Genomic DNA, 24,728 nt, shown 5'->3' with positions numbered 1-24,728 from the left:
TAGCTATACAAATAGGTTTATTAATTAAGAGCAATGAAGGTGTACAAAGTGCAGATACTCATAGAAACTATAGAAAGTTCAGTTTTCTTGTTGGCACTGAAAGGTTAACACATTCAAATATATACAGTAATTAAAAAAGGTTTATTTACAAGGTTACCACAAGATCAAGCATTAAAAACAGGACTCCCCTGCCATTTTAGATACTAAAATGTAACAACGGTATAATGTCAAACATATATTATGTTTTTGAAGTAAAATAAAATATAAATTATCTTTGATAAGTTATATACATTAAAAATACAGATGAGTTCTGAAAGTTTTAGAAGTGGTAATCTTCGCATACATTATGTTAGGGTTTGTTCACCACTCCATAAAGTATTATGCAGTTTGATTGGTTGTGCTTGATGGCAACGTAAAAAGGGCGATTTAACTTAATTTCATCACTTGGAAGACTGCGAAATGACATCACAGAAGCAGTAGAGCTAGCTGCTTCAGTCCCTTTTTCATTTACATCAAAGAACGTTTGGTGGTATACATCAGACATGAACATATTGCCTTGGTCTGTCATTCCAGAGAAATTTGCTTTGACTTGGCTGAATGAATCTGTAATTCCCATGGACTTCAGTGTTTCTTTAAGTGAAAAGTTTTTTTCCACTTTGAATTTTGGCACCTGTAAATCTATATTAGTCATCTTCATACCCTCTGGGCTGATCCAAGCAGTGAGGTCTTTATATAAATCCATGTTTTTTATCTGTATTAAAAAAAAAAAAACCTTATTACACAGGTGACCATCAACCCTAAATGTAAAGGTCTCTTGTAAAAATAAATAAATAATGCAGCATTTGAAACTCTGCAGTTTTTTTTCTGGTCCTGAACACAAGATCATTGTTGTCTATGGCAGCGTTTCTCAACCTTTTTTCAACCAAGACACGCTCTAAATTTTTTCACAATCTCAAGGAACCCCACTCTAAAATGTAAACAACTAAACTAATATTTTTACTAATCCCAGTAACATCCAAAAATTGTATGTGGGCCATCCAAAGTTAGAGGTGATTTATTTCTCTACTTTCACAAACTGTTACTGACTGGTAGTCTAGCTTTTCTCCTCTCCCACAGTGACACTCCCTCTCTGCTAATGTGATCCCCGAGAGGGGAAGGAGAGGGGCAAACAAGGATGCTGTGCCAGTGCCGGGTGTCCTCCTTAAAGCGGAGTTCCACCCAAAAGTGGAACTTCTGCTCATCTTATTCCTCCCCCTTCGGTGCCACAATTGGCACCTTTCAGGGGGAGGGGGGACAGGATACCTGTCTATGACAGGTATCCTTTCCCACTTCTGGGGAGTCCCTGCCGTGGAGCTGTGATGTCACCGTGGGCCTTCTCCCCTGGCCGCCGGGCCAATAGGAGAGAGGAGCCGGGCCTCGCAAATGCGTGAAGCCCAAAGGCTACACTGCCGAGTTCCCCTACCTGCAATGGCAGCAGAGCACCTGACAGCTGATGTAGACATCAGCTGCGGGTGCCAACATTGCTGGACTCCAGGACAGGTAAGTGTTAATTTATTAAAAGCCAGCAGCTGCAGTATGTGTGGCTTTTTCAAGGCCGGAACACCACTTTAATAAATTATATCAGTGGCTGCACAGTGCTGAAGGTTTTGATGCTGCACAATAAAAACCTGTGGCTATGTGCAACAAAATGCTACAGGAGGCTTGATCCACTTGCTGGCTTGTGGACAATTTGTGGAAATTTATATAAATTTGTCAAAGGCCCCTGAAGAACCCAGAAAGCACCCCAGGGTGCCACGGCACACTGGTTGAAAAAGGCTGGTTTATGGGACAATGTACACAGTAAAGCATCATAATGCAATCATGCATTCAAAGCATTAAAAGAATATAGAAAAAAAATGACAGAACTCTTTAGCTCAAGCTGAAATCTACACCCAATTGTAAAGGAGTCCCTGGCAACGCTGATCCATCCAAGGTCTCAGTCAAAGAGCATGTCTGAAAGTAGGCACTGCTGTGCTGTTTCTTTGGAAAACCTATAGTGCTCTGGAAATCCTTTGTATGTCAACATATGTCAGAACATCCTCTAGGCGTGAAAACATTAAAGAGAACATGTCCCATCACTGTTAACTGCCATAGTTGATGCTGCTATACAGGGCTGCAGGCTTCCGTTTCCCAACTCCAATATGTTTGAGGGCATGCAATGTGTTATGCTACATGGATTTGGTCTTCCCCAGGGCTATCATTGCATTTGTTGGTTGGGAAATACAGCCTCCGGAGCTTAGCTGTGACAGAGGTCAGCTATAATGCAGGTTCCATTTAAATTATACAACATTACGGCTTTGTGTTATATTCTATAGCACTGTTCTAACTTACCTTTTTAAAAATTGCATTATTATCTGGAAATATAATCATCATACTAAAATCTTCTTTTGGTCCAAAGGGAAGTTCCACAATTTTTAAGCCAGGATTCGCCACATATTTTACTTTGAAGTAATTTATCATAGTCATCATTTTAACTGTTACTTTGTCCTCCTGAAAAACATTCAAATCATAAGAAATGTATTTTATCATTCACGGCTATTACTGTGCAATAATAAATGTACACATTCTCACAATAATAAACATATCCGCAAGAATTAACATTATCAAACTTTGTCATGAGACATTTCAATATAATCTCAAACTGTAGATTGGCACTTCATTGCCACCTCATGGTTGTTTGATAAATCTGTAATAATATACAGGTACATATGATGGAAAATCCTTTTAAGTTCAAAGAATATATGTTTATGTAAAAGGATCATTGAACACAAAACTGATATTTAGTTTATTTTTATTTTTATGGTGGAACGTTTAACCACCTGTTTCTTACATTTCTCATAGATTCAATTGGTGTTATCTCTCCCCTTAATTTCCCCAACAAGCACATCTGCAGCAAAAATTGCAAGGGAGTCCCACGCTCCCAGTTAGATCTCTTATTAAATTTGTACTATGAATAATTTGTAAAATATCACTAATATACTGCTTTATGAAATATAGAAAGTAAGTGGGAAACTTAGCCATCCCAACTCCAATGATACCTGAAATATTGGATGTAATTATCAACAGAAACAGTATATGCAGGGCCAGGACAAGGGGTGGGCAGGAGGGTGGGCTGCCCCTGGCGCAATGGTTTATTTCAGGGATGGGGGAACCCTGACCCTAACCCTAAGGGAAAGGAGGGGCGCAGTTTGGCATCTTTGCCCTGGGCGCTAGATGACCTTGTCTCCGGCACTGAGTATATGCAAGGAATTAGTATATTTTTGCTGTGTTTGCTCTGGTCTTAACTGAGTATTCGATTTTCTTCCCAAAATCCAAAACATAAGGCCTGCTCCAACTAATACATACTGTATATTTCCATTAAATGTGCTTGTATATTAGATTATTGGCTGTCTTTTTCTTTTCCAGGCCAAATGATGGTGACACATGCACCCAAAGATATGCTTGATTTTTCACCAGAAATAGCACATGTAAGCTGTGTTTGTGCTTGTTTCCTCTGAGTTTTCCATTTCCTCCCACAATCCAAAACATAAGGGTAGGTTAAAGGCCTGCTCCAACTAATATACATATTTTCAAATGCCATGCCCATTACCAGGCCAAATGATGTTAGATGCTGTGATACATTTGCCTATATGTCTCAGTTTACTGCCCCCTGCTAGCCATGGGTAGAGGTAGAAAGGAATTTCATGTGATTCATTCCTCTGACAGGTTATTGACGTGCTAATGTCCCCTCACTATTTCTAAAGGTTAATTGATCTATTGTGTTGTGTGAAGGAGAGCTGGGTTTAAGTGGCTTGTGTTAATTATTCTGATTGCTTCATTGTGGTAATTATCTCTCTATATGCGGGGTCGAGCGGTCTGGTTGATGTATTCAGTACAGCTAGTGCTCAGCGTCATTGATGTCATTGTCTAAAGAAAATGTGTTTTCAGCATCGGCCCCGTCGTGTCTACCTAGTCATCTGTATGGAAGCCCCAGTGTGAGGGGGGCGGAGATTTGTCATTGTAACAGTTTTGGAAATGACATATAAGCTGTGTGTGATATAACATTAAAGTCTGTGTTGTTCAAGCAGTAAGCTGGTCTCATGTGTGGCTTTCTGGGCGACTCCAGGGATATCCCTCCTCGTGGAATATTGGGGTGATTTTCGTTATGGGAAGAAGGGAACGTTGACGGGGATATCATACCGATACCGTCACAAATTGGTTGGCAGCGGCGGGATCTTCCCTTCTACTCTCCTTTACACCCGGATTCCAAGCAGACACTGGGAACAGTGAATGGAAGGCTGCTACACCCTGCTTAAAAGAAATACACTGAAAGAACTACTGGAAGTTCGTTGAAGGATTGCTAGCAACAAAACCAAGCGGGTCATCATAGCAGAATTAATGGAGCTAGACCAGGAGGACGGGATTGCAGCAACGCCAGCAGTACAAGAGATGGAGACACCAGTGATTCAGGAGGAGTCACCAACCAACAAGCTAATGAGAGAGAAGCTAGCGTGGTTCGGCCCGAACCCAACGCCGGATGTGGTGCTGAAAGTGATGGACATGTTAGTAAACGCAGAGCTACAGAAGGATAAACAAATAAGGGACGCAGAGCTACAGGAGGCTAAAGAAATAAGAGACGCGGAGCTACAGAAGGATAAACAAATAAGGGATGCAGAGCTACAGTTAAAACTGGCAGCAGTCCAACAAGCAGCCGCACCTTCTACGAACAGTGAGTACAGCACAGCAGACGCAAGGAAGATTCCGTTTAGCGCTTTTAAAGCTTTTGATGAAAAGGACTGTGAGATTGATAACTACCTGGCAGACTTTGAGCGACAATGTAACCTGCACCGAATAGCTAGAAGAGACTGGGTTGCAATATTGTCAGGCAAACTGTCAGGCAAAGCTTCTGATGCTTTCCGGACCGTGCCAGATCAGGATATCCATAGCTACGCCAGGGTTAAAGAAGCGCTCCTGGCTCGTTATGCAGTAACCCCAGAGTCCCACCGACAGAAGTTCAGGGACTCACGCAAAACCACGGAAGACTCTTACGCAGAATGGGCATGCCAGCTGTCCCTGTCGGCCTCTAACTGGGTTAACAGCAGCCAGGCCACCACCGCAGAGGACATTTTGCAACCAATGCTCCTGGAGCAATTTTACAATCACATCCAGACGGACGTCAAGGATTGGGTGAGAGATCGCAGGCCCATGACTCTACCAGAGGCCGCGAAGTTGGCGGATGAATATGCGGATACTCGCAAGACAAACCAGGTCACACCACGGGTACAACCCCCACAACCAACGGCGCCCTCACACCCACCAGCCGCTAGATACCAACCGCCTAACAGACCGATGACATATAGCCCTCGCTACCCACGCCAGGAGGACAACGAACAATGCTGCTTCCGGTGCAAACAGTTGGGTCACTTCAAGCAGAATTGCCCCATGAATGACAACACCAGGTCAAATTGGTCTCAACCTGGGTACCGCCCACCAGCAGCAGCCCATTGTGTAGACTCAGCTTGGGATCCCCAGGAGCTGGGTCAGGAAGAACCATTGGGCACCCCTTACGAAGCCCTCATGGTACAATCTGTTATTACGGACAACAGGGAACACCATTGTCAGCTGGTCATGGGCGACAGCCATGAGCCGGAGGGGCCTTGGAGGGAGCTGGGCAGAAAGAGGCACCGCCAGCTACCCTCCAAGAAGAAGAGGTCCTGGAAGTCATATAACCAGCGGACCTGGGAGGAGAAGAAGCGACTGGAGGAGATGGAATCGCAGCGGGCGCCCCAGATGCGGGCCGAGATGTTCGCCAAGGGCCCACCGGTGGCCCCTTACACCACCACCCAGTTCCTGATGATGAAGGACCACGTGGAGAGCCTGCAGGACATGAGCAAGCAGGATCTGATCCGTGAGTACATAGAGCTGGAGGAGTGCATAAGCCGCATGGAGGAGAACAACCACCTGAGGTCACAGCGGGCTGACCCCCCCAGGCTCCATGAACTGGAGATGGAGCTGGAGAAGCTCAAAGAGGAGAACCGGCGGCTGCGGAGGGAGCAGGGGGTGGCTGACCTTATGGGGCTCTGATTCCCCCCCCCCCCCCCGACTCTGAGCACCAGTGCTACAGCATTTCAACAAATATAACTTTTTCTTTTTATGAATCTCCTGGGATTGTCACTTCAGAGCCATAACCTGCCCCCTCCCATAGCGGGACACCTAGACGGCGGCGCACAGACCCATTCGCTGTCTTCACACTGACTTCTGGTGACTTTGCAGATCGCACAAAGACTTGGGGACTGACCGGCGTGTGATCTGACGACCCGGTGACATACCTGAGTCTGAAGCAGTTGCCAAGGGAGGTCAGTCATGCCAAACGGAGTTAACCTCGGACTAAAAGCTCTGAGCCCGTCAACCCTACTGGACCAGGGAAGGTCCAACCGGGTTTGCCGGAGCAGGGAGCAAAAGGGGGGCCATTGTGATACATTTGCCTATATGTCTCAGTTTACTGCCCCCTGCTAGCCATGGGTAGAGGTAGAAAGGAATTTCATGTGATTCATTCCTCTGACAGGTTATTGACGTGCTAATGTCCCCTCACTATTTCTAAAGGTTAATTGATCTATTGTGTTGTGTGAAGGAGAGCTGGGTTTAAGTGGCTTGTGTTAATTATTCTGATTGCTTCATTGTGGTAATTATCTCTCTATATGCGGGGTCGAGCGGTCTGGTTGATGTATTCAGTACAGCTAGTGCTCAGCGTCATTGATGTCATTGTCTAAAGAAAATGTGTTTTCAGCATCGGCCCCGTCGTGTCTACCTAGTTATCTGTATGGAAGCCCCAGTGTGAGGGGGGCGGAGATTTGTCATTGTAACAGTTTTGGAAATGACATATAAGCTGTGTGTGATATAACATTAAAGTCTGTGTTGTTCAAGCAGTAAGCTGGTCTCATGTGTGGCTTTCTGGGCGACTCCAGGGATATCCCTCCTCGTGGAATATTGGGGTGATTTTCGTTATGGGAAGAAGGGAATGTTGACGGGGATATCATACCGATACCGTCACAGATGCACCTAAAGATATTCTAGAATTAATATTGAGGGGTTTATCTACAAGACAGGGACACTATACTATCTCCTAACAACAGGAGAACATCCCGCCAGTAACAACTTTTCTGTCCTACAATGACAACACTCACATACCATAATATATCTGTGGAGAAGCAGCAATCTTACCCTACTGCGCTCCTGATTAAGACCATAAACACCTCATACTTGCATTACATACAGGGTAAGTATGCTGTAGTTCAGAGAAATTAACTCATGAAAGCTGCTAACATTCTCTGAGATTTCACTTCAGCACATATTACAAGCATACTGAATTTCTATCAGGATCAACAGGTAATTTTCTGTACTTACCAGAAATGTTTTTGTAAGGATGGGTAAGCTGCAATATACAGCATAAAAACAATCTCATGTGCTTGGGGGCTTAGTCTGTAGGTGGGTGGTGCAGCCAACCCTTTGGCTAAAATGTGGAATGTCAATGGTCTTGCTGCCCTCCTCAGAACAATGGCTATCGTTAAAACTGAAACATATAAAGAGAAAAGGCGGACGCACGACCTTGTGCATTATCAAAGATGAAATGTATTAAAAAGTTATAACAACAATAGTCATATTCACAAACATGATAAAAAGGCTTGTCAGCACATCAGCAAGTAAGACCGGCTTACGCGTTACGAGGGAGGACCCTCTTCCTCAGAGCCAAACCGCTTTGGCTCTAAGGAAGGGGGTCCTCCCTTGTAACGCAAAAGCCAGTTGCAATGCCATCTGTTCCCCCTCAATATCTGGTCTAGGTTGCAGATGTCTAGAGGCACGGTCCCAACTTGATGATGTACTGACAAGCCTTTTTAATCACGTTTGTTTGTGAGTATAACTATTTCTATTATAGCTGTTTTAATAAATGTTATCTTTGGTAATGCACAAGGAGCGCCCTTCTTTTCTCTTTATAAGCTACAATATACAAAATTGTTGCTCTTTGGTTCAGCTATTCTTTAAATAAATAGATCATAATATGTATATATGTACATACCGATAGCAAGGTAAAGGTATCATCATGGGTCCGTGATTCACGAAATGGTTTTGTCCAGTTTGCAGCAAAATATAATGTATTTGTAACAACCAGTGCTGTGTTCGGTGAAATGGATTGCTCTGGCAATAATTGTTGAATTTTTCCTTTAAAATAATAAAGTAAATACATTGGAATTTGTACATTGCACTAAATAATTTCTGCCCATAGATTTAGAGCCGGTTCACACAGGGGCGACCTGGGATCCGACTCGAAGTCTCACCAAGTCGTCCTAAGTCGCGCGGTTGAAAAAATCAATGGAAGTGAATGGAGCCGTCTTAATGTACACTACTGAAGTCGCTCCGACTTCAGAAAAGGTTCCTGTACTACTTCAATCCAACTTGTAGGCAACTTGTACCCATTGATTTCAATGGAAGTTGCCTCAGAAGTCTGATCACTGTCTTAACTGAAGCAACTTTCCAGGAAAATAACATACATTTCTCAGGCAAACCCCTCCCTCCCCCACCCTCCCACAGAGCTGATTGTAGTTGCAACTTGAAGTTGCCTTGTACTGTCCAGGAGGCAACTTGAAGTTGCCTTGTAAGTTGCCTGATGATTCATACTCAAGTCGTGTCCAAGTTGCCTCCCAAAGTCGTGCTGGAAGTCGTGTTGCCATGTGTGAACCGACTCTAATGTGACCAAAAGAACTTTTATTACTGTAAACAGGCAATAACTCTTTGGGGTGTAGTTATAAAGCAATTTGTTAAGTGAATGTCATAAGCATTTGCCCAGCCCTCACAAATGCTGGCGTATTGTATGTTGTCTAATATGTTGATTTCCTATGATCACCAGCTCCATTTAGTGGCCATAATATACATAATTAAATTAGCCCTTGAAGTGGTTAATTTAAGAAAACTGGAGCAAAAAAGTGGGATAAATGAGAATCTAATTAGATTTCATATTTCAAAAGAAACAGAAAATTGTATTGATATGGTCCATTATAATAATTCTGTTTTCAAATCATATATTACAATTTTTATAAGCCATGCATAGGCCTATTGCTGTTTTCAAGTTCCAACATCTGACAAACATGAGTTAGACATATAATATATTTGAGTAGCTTCCTTATTGTATTTTGTGCTGCTGAGATATATTCTGTTTTTTACCCTGTACTTACATCTATTTTTGTATTTCAAACTGAGACTCTGACTCATGGGAGTTTATAATTAATTCGAATACCATTCTATTGTACTATCATTGACCCAGATTACCTGACCTTGCTTTCTGTGTCATCTGGTAATTTCACAGCCTGTTTGCTAGAACTAAACAGTGGCTTTTACAGTGTTTTTCCTTAATGGATTACATTACTATCACTTTGCTACATTTTTCTACAGAATTTAATGGGCAGCATTGCAATATACCACTATTTGCAGTACCCAGGATGAAGGGGCATGATTTCCTATGTAGATCAAACAAATATTTCAAGTTGAAGCTTCGACAGGCCTTTGAGCATGCTGACTTCTTTGTGCTAATGATAGCACTTCAAGGGTCATTCCACCATACAAAACTCCTAATGAAGGTGCTGTCCTCGACCCATATCACGATGGTGCATATTTTGCTATAGAAACTTTTGCTGCATCACATAATTCTACTAAGTGTATGACCACTTTGGCAGGTGAACATTAGTAAATAAAGTTAAATTATGTTCACTTAATTATGTGGTAACAAAAAAAAAAAGTCTAATTTCCCTATCACTTGTTTGAGTATTTGAAATTAAAAGTTCGCTTTATTTACAACATACACTTTGCTAAGTAAAATGCCTCCAATTGGAGTTGATTTACTAAATGAATATAAATCCCTGATGATCCCCTCATGTGCAAAGGGAAGACAGTTTTCCTTTTTTTTTTTTTGCAAGCATATGATTGGATATTCAAAGTGAACACAGTTTTACAAAATTTTTATTTACTAGGTGAATGGTCGCTATTATTTTAGTAAATTAATTCTATTGCCTCTGACTCTGTCAAGGTAAAATCACAACATGGAGTGGCAACATTAATATCGTTAGGTGTTGCTTTGATCCTTAAATCCCCCCATAGGCATGCACAAGGAACTACACGCATACCCCACTTTTAAGTACACAATGGAGTTTATTTACTAAAACTGAAAAGTGCAAAATCAGGCTCACTTCTGCATAGAAACGAACCAGCTTCTAACCCCAACTTGTTCAATTAAGCCTGGTAATAAAACCTGGAAGCTCATTGGTTTATACGCAGAAGTGAGCCTAATTTTGCACTTTCCAACTTTAGTAAATAAGCCCCATTGTGTACTTAAAAGTGGGGTATGCCTGTACCAGCGGCAGGACATCCCAGGAGACTGATCTCAGCTGTCAGATTGTCAGAGTACATTAAATTCTTCTCTGTGTTTCAGGACACCTAATTTACTGCAAATCTAGAATTCGAGTTATGCGAAATTAACATTATAATGGTACTTTGTTGAAAACCTTATAAAAATATATTTATAAGATATTTAAATAAAACCATGAAACATACCATTTGTCTGTTGACTAATCCAATCATTAATGTGCTGTCTTGATTTTTCTGCATCATTAAAAAAGTCAAGTTGTTCCAAGCCTGCACTATAAAGATTCTCAGTCTGTTTCAAAAATGCCTGAAAACAAAATCCAACAATATAAAATTATATATTTTTTTCACTTTTCCATTTTTAAATAACTTAAATCAATATCCAAACTTGCAATCTTAAAGTTGAATTCTAGGCAAAAAGCTAAATACATAGATAACATACATATAAGGAAGCTGTTTAACCTGTCAGAGAATTTGTTTCTCTGTCTATCAATTTTTGAGATTTAGGACTCGTACACACAACCGTTTTCCTCGACAGAATCCATCAAGAAACTTGGTGGCAGGGCTTTTTTGCCGAGGAAACCGGTTGTGTGTATGTTTTTCATCGAGGGATCTGTCAAGGAACTCGTCGAGGAAAAAAGAGAACAAGTTCTTTTTTTCCACGACGGGAGTCTCAATTTCCTAGTCGTGTTCCTCGTCGGGCTGGTTTTTCGATGAGAAACACGATCGTGTGTATGCTAAGAAACCCGCGCATGCTCAGAATAAAGTATGAGACGGGAGCGCACCTTTGGTAAAAGTAGCGTTCGTAATGGAGATAGCTCATTTGTCACGCTGTAACAGTCTGAAAACATGACATGAGATTAGCAAAAGCAGCCCCAAGGGTTGTGCCAGTGGAATCGAACTTCCCATGCCATTGTATGTGTTGTACGCCACCGCGTTTGAGAACGAGGAGATTTGGTCTTGACAGTGTGTACGCAAAGAAAGCTTGTCAAGTTCCTCGACAAGCCTAACAAGGAACTCGTCGAGGAAAACAATGTGTCTTTTCCGACGAGTTCCTCGGTCGTGTGTATGAAGCATTACACATCTTTGCCAGAAAGCACAGTCCTGTTTGATAGGGCAGAAGGCCTGATTTTTCTCTGTTGCAGTTAAGTAACATTTATAGGTCTTGTCCCTCCCCCATCGTGTGGCTAGATGGTTAAAAGGGGGAGCAAAGACTGATTAAAGTGGAACTTCACCCAAAAAGTGAAGTTCTATTTGTTTGCATCCCCTCCTATGCCGCATTTGACACTTTTGGGAGGGGACGGGTACCTGGTTTTGAAAAGTACCCGATCCCACTTCCAGTCAGATCACCACGGCAAGTGGAAGTTCGGCTCCCCCCCCCCCCGGCAACCTTCTGGGACACATCACAGGTCCCAGAAGACTGTGGGACCATTCACAAAGAGCAGTGTGTCTCGCACATGTGCAGTAGGAAACCGGCGGGTTAGTTATAAAGCGCAGCGCACTTTACGCATGCACAATAGTTAAGCAGCTGGGAAGCCAAAAGGCTTCACTGACGGTTTCTCTTATCACGAATGGCGGCGGCAGCACCCAGGAGCAGATCAAAAAATCATCTGGGGTACTGACATTGTGGGATTGATAGACAGGTAAGTTGCCTAATATTAAAAGTCAGCAGCTACAGTATACATTTTTTTGGTGGGGGCAGAACTCCACTTTAAGGCCTCGTACACACGACCGAACATGTCTGCTGAAACTGGTCCGCGGACCAGTTTCCGCGGACATGTCCGACCATGTGTAGGGCCGACCGGACAATTTTCCGGCCTAGCGGACAGGTTTCCAGCGGACAAATGTTTATTAGCATGCTAAGAAACATGTCCGCTGAAAAGCTGTCCGTCGGACATGTCCGATGGTCAGTACGACTCATCGGACATGTCCGCTGGCCCGAGAACCCGCGCATGGCGTCAAAGTGATTCGACGCATGCGTGGAAGCATTTTACTTCCTGGTTTGCGGATGTGGCGGCGTCAACGTCACCGCCACGTCACCGCGCTGTCTGTCCATGGGGATTTTGGTTTGATGGTGTGTACAACCATCAGACCAAAATCTCCTAGCAGACATGTCCGATGAAAACGGTCCGCGGACCGTTTTCATCGGACATGTTCGAGCGTGTGTACAGGGCTTAAGATGCCGGTGCCTGGACTTAAAGCCGATTGAAGAATTGGCTCAGGTGAGGACACCGTTGGATCCGACGACAGGTAAGTATTCTTATGTTAAAAGTTAGAAGCTACAGTATTTGGGGAGAGATGTGTTTAGTTATTGCTTTCGTGCATGAATGGCAACCCCAAATTTTCCTTTTTATTGGAAAAAACATGGAAATTACAAATACATTTGGGGATTTTTGTTTATGAACACATTGCTATCTTGCTGTTCTCTATTTTTCATCAGTGATATCACAGTAATGTAATTTAAGTATGACATGATATATCTAAAGTGAATCAAAACAAAAAAAGAAAAATTAAGTATGTTGTAGCTTTCCTGTCTTGTGGTGGCTGAGTTAGCCTTAATTTTTAAAACTTTGTTTCCTTTATTACCCGTGACCCCACTAATAATTGCCCATTCACCATACTATATCTTTAGTGTAGCAGCGTTGTTACCACAGGCTGCTCACTCCTGATTTGGACTACATAATAAATACCTCTCTTCTCATCTCCATAACATAGAGGGGGGGGGGGGTAATATGTAATCCACAGAAGTGAACTGGGCAGAGATAATAAAATTTCTTGTGATTTCAGTGCAACAAAGACACAGAGCATAAGGCCCCGTACACACATCCAAGAAACTCGACGGGCAAAGCACATTGTTTTCCCCGTCTAGTTCCTTGTTCGGCTGTCAGAAAACTCGTCAAGCCAAATGTTCCCATTGCCTAACGAGGAAATAGAGAACATGCTCTCTTTTTGGCTCGAAGAGCTTCCCGACGGGTTTCTCGGCGAAAAGTGTACACACGGCCGGTTTTCTCGGCAGAATACGTCTCCCATCGAGTTTCTTGCCGAATTATGCCGAGAAAAACGGTCGTGTGTACGGGGCCTAAGAATTTACAAGCCCACTAAATTTTTGGCAAGATCTATAGGCATATTTAAGAGGCCAAGAGGGAGCAAATCTGTCCTGTGCTCAGTCCCAATGTTTTTGTAATATGTGCTGCAGATAGCCCTATTATTTTAAACACTCTGGGGTTTATTTACCAAAGGCAAAAAGACTGCGATCTTTGCAAGTGCAGTGGCTCCAGAGCTTAGTTGAGGACCTAAAGCTCCACTTTACAAAGATTACCCAATCACATGCAAAGAAAATTACAAAAACAGCATTTTTCTTGCACATGATTGGATGATGGAAGTTGGCTGAGCTTTGCCTCATTTACTTACTCTACAGCACTTATAGTGTGCACTTGGAAAGTGCACACTATATTTGCGTTCAGTTAATCAACCCCAAAGTGTACTACACATTTCTACTTTACTATTAGTACAGTACATATCTTTAGTAATATAGATATGTCAACATGTAGAGTCACCATCCTGAATACACTTCAACAGATAAGGCTTTACAAATATCATAGGTGACTATTTTTTTTTTCTTTTTTAAAATATACAGAAAGAAGACATCGTAGGATGATTGATAAGGTCTAAGCCCATCTAATAAGACCTAGTTTGCCATCAGAATCTGGACATTCATAATAATCACATAATATTTCAATTACTTTTAATGACCATTTTGATGTATAGCCTTGTACAACAAATCAATGTTTGGATGAAACCCCCCAAAAATTAGAAAATTGATTGTATTATAGTTTAGCGGGCCTTAATCCTGCAAGTAACCCACTTCCTATCCATGCATTACTACACTCTCCTCTACACTATATCATTAGTGTCACCAAGGCTGGACTTCAAACATGTCAGCTATCATTCATCTCCATGTAAGTGGAGTTGATCCGCGCTATCCCATAAAAACAAAAAAAGTGCTACCAGGTGCAAAAAATCTGTCACACAAAACCTCACATTTGACTTAATCAAAGGCAAGGGTTAAATGAATAAAGAATGTATTGATAAAAAATGAATGGAAGGTGCTGCAATTACATGGTTTAGTTTGAATAGTGAACTAAAGAGGAATATGAAAAAGGATATATATTAATGCGCAATCAGAAAGTCGCATATCTCAGTGACTAATGTGACACACAAAAATTAATTCAATTGATGTGATGTATAGGGAAATAAATATATGAATTAATTCCAAGTAAATGGGTGGAGGTGATTGGAAGGAACAAACAGCAATATTATTGTATCAAACTTTCAACACTTGTGATAAATAATCATTAAAGTCCATAAAAAACACCAAATGGTCTTATAGAGAGTCCATATAGATAAAAATATACATGTAAAAAAAAAATAAAATAAAAATAAAATAAAAAAATAAAATTGTATTTTTACATGTATATATTCTTCTCCATAACATAGGGTTTAATGGGATTAGTAGTTTTCATGAGAAAATAATTTTGGTTTCATCCAGCTCAGGAAGAGACAAGGAAGCTTAATTTCAAGCAACAGGAACAGCAACAGGAACAGCAAAAAACATTGGGGTTGATTTACTAACTTTGCACTACAAGTGCAATTGGAAGTGCAGTCGCTTTAGATCTGTGGGGAAGATCTGGAAAGAGGTGAAGCTCTGCTGATTTTATCATCCAATCATGTACAAGCAAAAATTCCTTTTTCTTATTTTCCAAAAGTGGATTTGCCTTTAGTAAATAAACCGCATTGTGTCTGATAGAAGTAATGCAGCCAATAAATCTAATAACTTGGTCATTTGAAATATATTGCCTTTCTAATCCTGGATTTAGGTATCCTGTAATTAATTTTAGAAATGTAAATAATAATTAAATACTCAGCTCAAAAAACATTCTAATATCATATAGCTTGAAAAAAAAAAGGAATGTACCCAAAAAAGAAAGAAAGAAGAAGAAATAAACATTTTAAATTCTTACCTGAAAAAAATCAAAGGATTTTTGCCCAAATAATTTGTTGGCAATAATCAAAATGTGTCCATCGCCTTTTTTCTCTAACTCCTCCCAAAGATTTTTGCATCCAAAATGGACATCTTTAACATCGCTGAAGTGCAGTGCCTTGCAATATTAAGAAGTATATTGTTATTAAGGAATGGCTTTTTCAATGAACATCAAATAGTAATTATCAATAATAATCATTCCTTTATTATCTTTCAAGTATGAAAAAAAGCCCAGAGAAGACATTAATAGTGTTGTCAGGATTGGAACGGGTCTACCTGTTCCCCTATGAAGCACACATGTCCAAGGTTGTTAGTAGTGTACCCCAAGGGTCCCCCGAGGTTCAGTGTTGGGACCATTCATTTTTAACCAGCTTAAAAATTATATAGAGTTTGGGAATAAAGGTACCATTTCAGTATTTGCAGATGACACTGAGCTTTGTAGCTGAATAAAGTATCTACAAGATGTTTCTGACTTAAATGCACTGTTTGACTGGGCAACTATGTGGTAAATGAGGTTTAATGTTGATAGCTTAGGGTCTAAAAACATGCATGCATTATACACTTGAGGTGGAATACAACTGGGGGAGTCAATGATGGAGAAGGATCTAGGTGTTTTGGTAGATAGATAGATTTATGAACAGCATGCAATGCCGGGCTGAGGTTTCTAGGATGAGCAAGATATTATATTGTGTTAAAAGAGGTAGCAGGGTTGATTTATTAAAGGGAAATAATCTATTGACTTTGCAAGGGAAGTTGTACTATGCAAAGGAATTGTATGCATAGCTTAGCAAATGTAGTGAAATGTCACTTTACAAAGAATAACCAAGAAAAATTAAAAAAATTAAAATATTTTGTTGCACATAATTGGCTGATAGGAGTCAGCCGATCTTCACCTCATTAACTGAGCTCTGTGGAAAAGTCCCTTGCAAAGTGCAACTTCCCTTGCAAAGTGAACAGGAGCTTTACTAAATCAACCCAATAGACTCCAGAGAGAGAAAATTACACATACAGCTTTGGTAATGCTTCATGTGCAAATGCCGTTTGGGCATCAATTAATAAAAAATATATTGTGAAACTAAAATGAGAGCAGAGAAGGGCAACTAAATGGGTAAGTGGGTTGAAGGACCTCAGCTATGGGGATAGATCAACAAAAATTAATTCATTCTCTCTTAAGAAGAGGCAATAAAGGTTTGATATGATCATCTTTTAACCACTTAAGGACTGCCTAACGCCGATATACGTCAGCAGAATGGCACAGCTGGGAACAAGCACGTATCTGTACGTCCTCTTTAAGTGCCCAGCCGTGGGTCGCGGGCGCGCGCCCAGCCGCGACCCGGTCCGAAGCTCCGTGACCGCGACCGCGGGACCCGATCACCGCCGGAGTCCCGCGATCGGTCACAGGAGCTGAAGAACGGGGAGAGGTGTGTGTAAACACACCTTTCCCATTCTTCACAGTGGCAGTATCACTGATCGTCTGTTCCCTGATATAGGGAAAGACGATCAGTGACATCACAAGTCCAGCCCCGCCCCCTACAGTTAGAAACACACATGAGGTCACACTTAACCCCTACAGAGCCCCTAGTGGTTAACTCCTAAACTGAAATTGTCATTTTCACAATAGTCCATGCATTTTTATAGCAATTTTTGCTGTGAAAATGACAAAAATTTGTCAAAATTGTCCGATGTGTCCGCCATAATGTCGCAGTAAAAAAAAAAAACGCTGATCGCCGCCATTAGTAGTAAAAAAAAAAATATTAATAGAAATGCCATAAAACTATCCCCTATTTTGTAAACGCTATAAATTTTGCGCAAACCAATCGTTAAACGCTTATTGCGATTTTTTTACCAAAAATAGGTAGAAGAATACATATCAGCCTAAACTGAGGAAAAAATCGTTTTTTTTATATCTTTTTTGGGGATATTTAATATAGCAAAAAGTAAAAAATATTATATTCAGAAAGGCTTCTTCACAGTACCTCATATACAAGCATGGAAAAGCCTTCCTTGGGAGCTGGTTCTAGCTAGCTAAGTAGAATGTTAAAAAATAAAACAACTAACTGTGTTTCTAAAAACACAAAACATAAATAGCTGTGAATATTAAGTAATAATATTAATTATTACCACCTTGGATTCTTGATCTAGGCACGGTGGGAGCCCATACTGTTACAGGGAGTGAGTAAGCATTAATACACTGAACAGGTGGAGATGGCAAGGGTTCTGTACATCCCTCCTAAATTTCCGAGTAGCCGTGATGATGCTTAGTACATCAAAAGAGTGTACAAGAATATGTTCGTGTTTAGTCATCTGTCTAGGTCGTGAGCATGGATCAAATAAAGGTATCCCATGTGTAGTTTTTCGAATTTATTTGCTGTTCGGGTGTTGTTTGGAGGACACTGTAGCCTGAGCACCCTTCTGTGGATTCCGCCCTGTCACCACGGAATTCTCCTGTTCAGAGTGCTGCATTTTCTTGTCTGCATACCCCATGTGTAGTGCAGTGCCCTGGGACAAAGTGCCTAGCATAGCCAAGAGGAACCCACCCCCCGGGTGTAGTCCTAAAAATGTGATCCTTGCTTGGTGCCCAACAAGGAGAAAAACATGGAGGACATGACAATCACCCCACAACCCTTATGCCGCGTACACACGATCGGTTCGTCTGATTAAAACGGTCTGATGGACCGTTTTCATCAGACGAACCGACCGTGTGTGGGCCCCATCGTTTTTTTTATCCATCGGTGAAAAAACTAGGAACTTGTTTTAAAATGATCTGATGGTTAAAAAAACGATAGAAAAAACAATCGTCTGTGGGCACGTCCATTAGTTAAAAATCCACGCATGCTCAGAATCAAGTCGACGCATGCTTGGAAGCATTGAACTTAATTTTTCTCAGCACGTCATTGTGTTTTACGTCACCGCGTTCTGACACGATCGGTTTTTAAACTGATGGTGTGTAGGTACGACTGATCAAAGTCAGCTTCATTGGATATCTGATGAAAAAATCCATCAGTCCGTTTTCATCAGATGAACCGATCGTGTGTACAGGGCATAACCCTACTACATTTGGCTACTGCAGCTGGTAGGAGGTATTCCTCCCAGGTGGCATCGCTGCTCTAGGTCAGTGATGGCGAACCTTGGCACCCCAGATGTTTTGGAAATACATTTCCCATGATGCTCATGCACTCTGCAATGTACTGGAGCATCGCGGTAAATGCAGTTCCAAAACATCTGGGGTGCCAGGTTCGCCATCACTGCTCTAGGTGATTCAGTTCCATTGTCAGCCCTCTATATTTTACAGAAGAACTGGAGCTTTGCGATCACATTACTGCACCGAAAAACTTGGAAAAAAAAGTATTTACACAGTGATTGATGCTAAAATATATATGGAGCAATGGGGTGGCAACATTTAAAGTAGGTTTTTTCTTTAGCCTTCTACTTTAAAGAACTCCCTGAATCAACATTCTAGGGTGTTATTCCTCTCTAGGCATTTAAATGTTGTAATAATATATATATATACTAAATGTGCAAACTTACCTTACTTATCTGTGCGGCTGTGTTACCCCTTGCTCCCAGAAACACCATTGCAAATGCAGTAAATAAACTGAGTGGTGAGAATACAACATTTTGGCCTTCAGCATTCCTACTTATTTCTCTGAAAACATCAACTGCAAACTGGTTGTTTGCAGCACATACGTCCATTTTTATCTCTATTAAATCTGGGGAGGAAAGTTAAAAAAGAAAGAATGCATTACTAACACTTGTATCACTACTTGCAGTATTACTATTTATTATACTTCTGGCATTAACCAGCAATTATTATTCTTAAATGTAGACAAAAAAGTAAACCATGTAGATTGAACTAGTATTTTCAATTACAATAATCCAACATCCCAAGCTTATTCATAAAGTGATATTAAACCCCAAAAGTTATTGCGTCTACAAAATAGGGGATAGTTTTATGGCATTTTTATTAATATTTTTTTTTCTACTAGTAATGACGGCCATCAGCGATTTTTATCGTGACTGCAACATTATGGAGGATACATCAGGCACTTTTGACTCATTTTTGGACCATTGTCATTTTTACAGCAATCAGTGCTATAAAAATGCACTGATTACTATGAAAATGACACTGGCAGTGAAGGGGTTAACCACTAGGTGGTGCTGTAGGGGTTAAGTGTGCCCTAGTGAGTGATTCTTACTGTAGGGGGATGGGCTACATGTGACAGACAGTGATCACCGCTTCCGATTACAGGAACCGGTGATCACTGTCATTGTCACTAGGCAGAGCGAGAAGATGCTTGTTTACATCAGCATCTCCCCATTCTTCCTTACCGTTAAAGATCGCGGGTATCCCTGTTGGCGATTGAGTCGGCGGGACCCACGGTCGGGCTCATGGAGCTTGCGGTGGGCTCGCGCACGTCCACAATGCCGCGATCTTAAAGAGGACATATATGTACGTCCTTCTGCCTGTCCGCGCCATGTTGCAGACGTATATAGCCGTGCGCTGGTCGGCAAGCAGTTAAGGTTGTAGCACATTATTTTCAGAAGTGCTGTACTTCTGTCCATTTTCAAATAGTGAAAATAAAAAGAAATATGGTAGACTACTTAAAGTATAACTAAAAGCAAAACTTTGTTTTTAGTTTTGAATGAAGAGGGACTAGAACTCCTGTCAGTTTTTTAATGCTGCCTGTGCCCCCCGTTAAGAAGATTTTCCCTCTCTATTTGTCTTGTTTACCATTATCATTGAAAGTTAAAGTAAAAGAAAATCCCACATTTGGGTTCTCCCCAGAAAAGTAATAAAGGGGAAATGTTCCAATGGGGACAATAGTTCTGATAACCTGGGGGTCTCCAAGGGATTCCCTTAATTTTCAGGGATTTCCTCTCACTTCCTGTTTGGTTATGGAACAGAACATGAAGTGAAATCTCTGAAATGGGACACAGATGGCAAAATAAAATCTGAAGGGATTATAACCCTCCTTTATTCTAGCCAAACTGTAATAAAAAATTTTTTGCCTATAGTTCTATTTTAACCTCCCTGGCGGTATGATTCTGTCAGAAAAAACATGCTAAAAGCGGTACCATTATTTGCAAGGAAATTTGGCGTTTTATATTGTAGGTCTGTAATTTTTAGAAATAACTAACTTAAATCTGACCAAACAAGATTCTAATAGGCATCCCAGGTATGACATTTTTTTAAAAACAAAATTATAAATTATAATATAATAAATAATTATAAATAATTATAACAAATAATAATATAATTATAATAAAAATTATTCAATAATGTAATCAAATCAAAATCACTGAAATTTGCTCAGTTGCAGAATTGTTGCTGTCATTATTTTTTTTTTTTTATGACGAATTTCCCCACAAATCGCTATCGCACAATTCTGCAAGTGATTATAATTTATTATCGCTGTTTTTTAGCTGATCTAAAACTATTTTTGACATAAAGGGACACTTTTGGTTGCTATGGACAATCTACAGTTTGCAGGGAGAAAGAAACGTTTTTATTATATAAAATGACATGCATGACACTGGACAGACCACTAGGGACAAGGGGTGTGTGTTTTTTTTACATACAGTACTGTAATCTATAAGATTACAGTATACTGTATGTAAGGTGTTTGTTTACTTTTTTGAATTTGGCGCCGTTCTCCGTCCCCGTGCGTCGTAACGTCGCAGGGAACGGAGATCGGCGTCACACGGAGGCACTGTGTGAATCGAGCGAGGTCCCACTCGCTCACACAGCGCGGTGGCATCGCTGGATCCAGGGACAAGGTAAGTAACTTGTGCCTGTGGATCTAGCGAGGCAAGCCCGAGTCTGACTCGGGGTTTCCGCTCGCAGCAGGAAAATCTAACCCCGAGTCAGACTCGGGAAGACCGCCAGGCAGGTTAAAGGAGTTGTAAAGGAAAAAAATGTTTTGCCTAAAATTAATGTCTGCAAGGTAGACAGACAGAATAGTGTAATGATTCTGTTAAAAAACGTGTAAATACCTATTAACATCCTTCATCTATATCACCTCCGGCATTCTAGTTTCTGTTCTCTCATTCACTTCCTGGTTTGCATCGTTCGTTCATGTAAGAACTACATTTCCCAGTATGAATTGCGACACGCCCAGTAATTCACACCTCCTTGAAGTCTCTAACACGTAGAGCGCATCCTGCCACACATATGTAGTTCCCAGGAGGGGGTGAGCACGTTACTGACCACCGCAGTAAACCCTCCCGTCACGGTGGTGAGTAACAATCAGACAAGCAGGAAGTGAACAGAACAGAGAAGAAATAGAGCAACTTCTGAGCATGAAAAATGAAAAATGAAAAATGAACAATGAGGAAGTGAAAAGAGGAATGTCTGCAGGTAAAGGATGCTTATTATGAAAAAAAAATGTTTCCTTTACAACCCCTTAAAGTCTGTAGGGTTGTTGATAAAATCATTAACTATTCTGCAAGATTTGTTGCAATTTAATTGGATATTGTGTTCTTGGAAGAAGCAATTTTTAGATCTTTTTTGGTTATTTAAAAAAAAAAAATGCACGCTTTAGTTCTCTTCTGCTAAAGCCCTGTAATAAAATTGACATGTTTTTATCCAGAGATCATTGCTGGTTTTGTGTGTAATAAACTGGTCTCCTGGAGACAAATTTAATAGCTTTACTATTCAGCAACAAAGGATAAACAAATCCTGACAATGACAATTTTTATAAATGTAATTAAGCCAATGTGCACCTTCCTGTATATCCACCTGAAATGAAGTAACTGTTTACCAATGCTATATTTAGGTAGAAGGTAGGAATGTTCTTTAGGAAAACGTATTTTACATCTCATACCATTAATTATAAAGACTACGTCCCACCCACAACAATATATTAGGAGTTACACCTACAGTTATTACTTGGAGAACACGTTTGCACACGCCTTTGACCAGCAACCTGACAAAAGTCATTCTGAGCCACTTCAGTCTATGAGCTAAACCCACAGTGAAGAGACACTATCTTGGGAACAAGTAATTTATTTATTTTTTCTTCCATTCTAAAATATTAAGAACTAAACTTTATACTATAGCTTTAAAAAAGACCCTATTGTTAAGAAAAAAATGTTACTGTAACTGCATTTTTTGTCCAGGACTACATCAAAATGGTGCCCACCTGAACATGAACAAAAAATGAATGGTGTGTAGGCTTTAGGAGTATGCAACTTCAATGTCTCTGATTACAAGGATATTAATCACAAATTACAGTGCAATTCCTTGTCAAATCAGGTTTGTTTATGTAAAAAAAAAAAAATCTTTTGAGAAATAATATAACTAAAAGTAGGAAAACCTGCACTTATTGTAATCTGTGGGCACTGCTGTGGTGCCCATCTGAAAATGCTATTTGTCTGGCAAGGTGAGACACATGTGCTCAATCTGAATTGCATACAACAGATTTCCTTTAAAAAGTATTATTATAAATCATGGCATTTTTGCAGCTCAGATAACTGATCTTGGATATACTGAGCCTGTTTTTAAAGTATCAGCCAAAAAAAAAAAAAGATTTTTGTTTCACTATAGTTCTCCCTCTATTCTGCCACTTTGCCAATGACACCTTCCTTGAGTTATCATCCGGGTTCAGCATGTACTTCCTGCACTGAAATTACCCAATCATGTACAGTAGTAAAGTATCTGTGTTGTTCTTGGGTGTGTTCACAAATGTCTGGCACAGATCTGCCCCTATTGCAGCCTCCCTCCTTGCTACAATGTTACAATGTTGCAGACTGATCACTGGGGGAAAGTGGAATGAGAAAAAGTTGCCTTCATCATCTCAGCCTAGGCAAAGTCTTGTGACCGCAGCTCAAGAACTGCTATTTAAAGCCTAGCTCCAGGGAAAACAAATACTCCCTTGCGGTAGGCACTTCAACGGTTAAATGCTGGTTCAGGTCTAGGATACCAGACACATCATTTTTACTTACCTGATCCCTATGATCCCTACTCCCCTGGCAGCTAGCGGTTTCCTTTATTCTTCTGTCCATTGGCATCCTCAAGTCCAGTGCAGGACTATGGACCCTTCATTGTACATGATGACATCCGAGGACCTAAGACCACTGGAGCATAAGAGGCGGTTCACACTGCCACGACCTTAAAGTCGGCACGACTTTGCCAGGCAACTTCAAGGCAACTTCAAGGCAACTTCAGGGAATTCCTGGGTAATCTTCCTGTAATGTGGGATCCAAATCACATCAATTATGATAGTGATCTGACTTGGAGGCAACTTCCATTGAAATCTATGGGTACAAGTTGGATAAAAGTTGCCTTGAAGTAGTACAGGAACCTTTTCTGAAGTTGGAGCGACTTCAGTAGTGTGCACTAAGACGGCGCTCAATCACTTTAAATGGAATTTCTAATTTCCAGCGACTTGGGGCGACTTGAGGTCTGACAAGTCGGATCCCAAGTCGCTGTAGTGTGAACCGACACTAAGGGAGAAGAGGCTGCAGGTTCAGGCTAGCAGCATGGCGGGGGCCTGTGGCAGCGGGGGATCAAGTGAATAAAAGTAAGTAATATAGACCTAAATAAACATTTAACCCTTGCACGGTGGGGCAGCCCAACTGCAAGGGAGGAATTTTGTTTTACTTGGAGTTTAGTCTCTATATCCTGTAAACAGTCATTTCAGCAAAAAAAATAAAAAATGTCCTTTACAACTCCTTTAACTATATGTACAGATTTTTCAAAAACGAAAGTTACTGAAAGGTCCAATTTAAGTAAAGCAGATTGCTCAGGAGTTCAGAATGACTTAAGCTTTCATAGAGAATTTTGGAGAAAAGCTAGTATAAAAGGAAACTCTATCTACAAAATAGATGTTGCTGATTTTTTTCCCATTGCTTTTCAAATATAGTAAACATATGTGTACATAAAAAAAAAAGTGACATATTGATTTTGCCCTTTTTAAAATAGACTCTGCTTTTCTAGAAACATCACACTAATGCTGCAAACCTCATGGTTATTGGGAAAAATAATAACTAAATCATTATTATCCAAGCTATAAGCCGGTCTAATGTATGATTTTATACAAAGCTTACAATCTTAAAACATCAGGAATTCTGGTTCTATTTAGTTTCAAGAGTTGACATTTATATCATGAATATTTGTCATTATAAAGAGGAAGAGAAAAACGACATTACCTTGTTTGCTTATCCTGTAGATCAAGCACTCTGAGCTGCACAAGTAATCCATTTAAATATAAATACATTGCCACTCCCCTGGCAATATGAAATATGTTTTTATTTGTTA

At 40.6% G+C, this 24,728-nt stretch overlaps 1 protein-coding gene across 2 annotated transcripts; it reads right to left on the bottom strand.

Moving 5' to 3' along the window:
* Positions 1–24,728, bottom strand: LOC120940643 (leukocyte elastase inhibitor-like). Of its 2 annotated transcripts, none has more exons than XM_040353616.1 (7): positions 24,620–24,728; positions 18,998–19,179; positions 15,450–15,587; positions 10,618–10,735; positions 8,093–8,235; positions 2,371–2,529; positions 1–751 (listed from the first exon to the last, which is right to left on the bottom strand). In XM_040353616.1, exons 1-7 carry the CDS (start codon positions 24,669–24,671, stop codon positions 350–352), a joined length of 1,194 nt encoding a protein of 397 aa, XP_040209550.1. In that variant the 5' UTR covers positions 24,672–24,728; the 3' UTR covers positions 1–349. The 2 variants fall into 2 exon arrangements, with proteins under 2 accessions (XP_040209550.1, XP_040209551.1); XM_040353617.1 differs by lacking the exon at positions 24,620–24,728 and adding an exon at positions 23,414–23,588.

Source organism: Rana temporaria, chromosome 5, assembly GCF_905171775.1.
Source record: "Rana temporaria chromosome 5, aRanTem1.1, whole genome shotgun sequence".
Classification (NCBI taxonomy): domain Eukaryota; kingdom Metazoa; phylum Chordata; class Amphibia; order Anura; family Ranidae; genus Rana; species Rana temporaria.
This window is presented reverse-complemented; position numbering and strand designations above follow the sequence as displayed.

Coding starts and splice junctions, on each gene's coding strand:
- LOC120940643 (XM_040353616.1), bottom strand. CDS start 24,671: ATGGATTACTTGTGCAGCTCAGAGTGCTTGATCTACAGGATAAGCAAA. Junction 10,736..15,449: donor AATCCTTTGATTTTTTTCAG/GTAAGAATTTAA, acceptor TTTTGTTTTCAG/GCATTTTTGAAACAGACTGA. Junction 8,236..10,617: donor GATTAGTCAACAGACAAATG/GTATGTTTCATG, acceptor ATTATTTTAAAG/GAAAAATTCAACAATTATTG.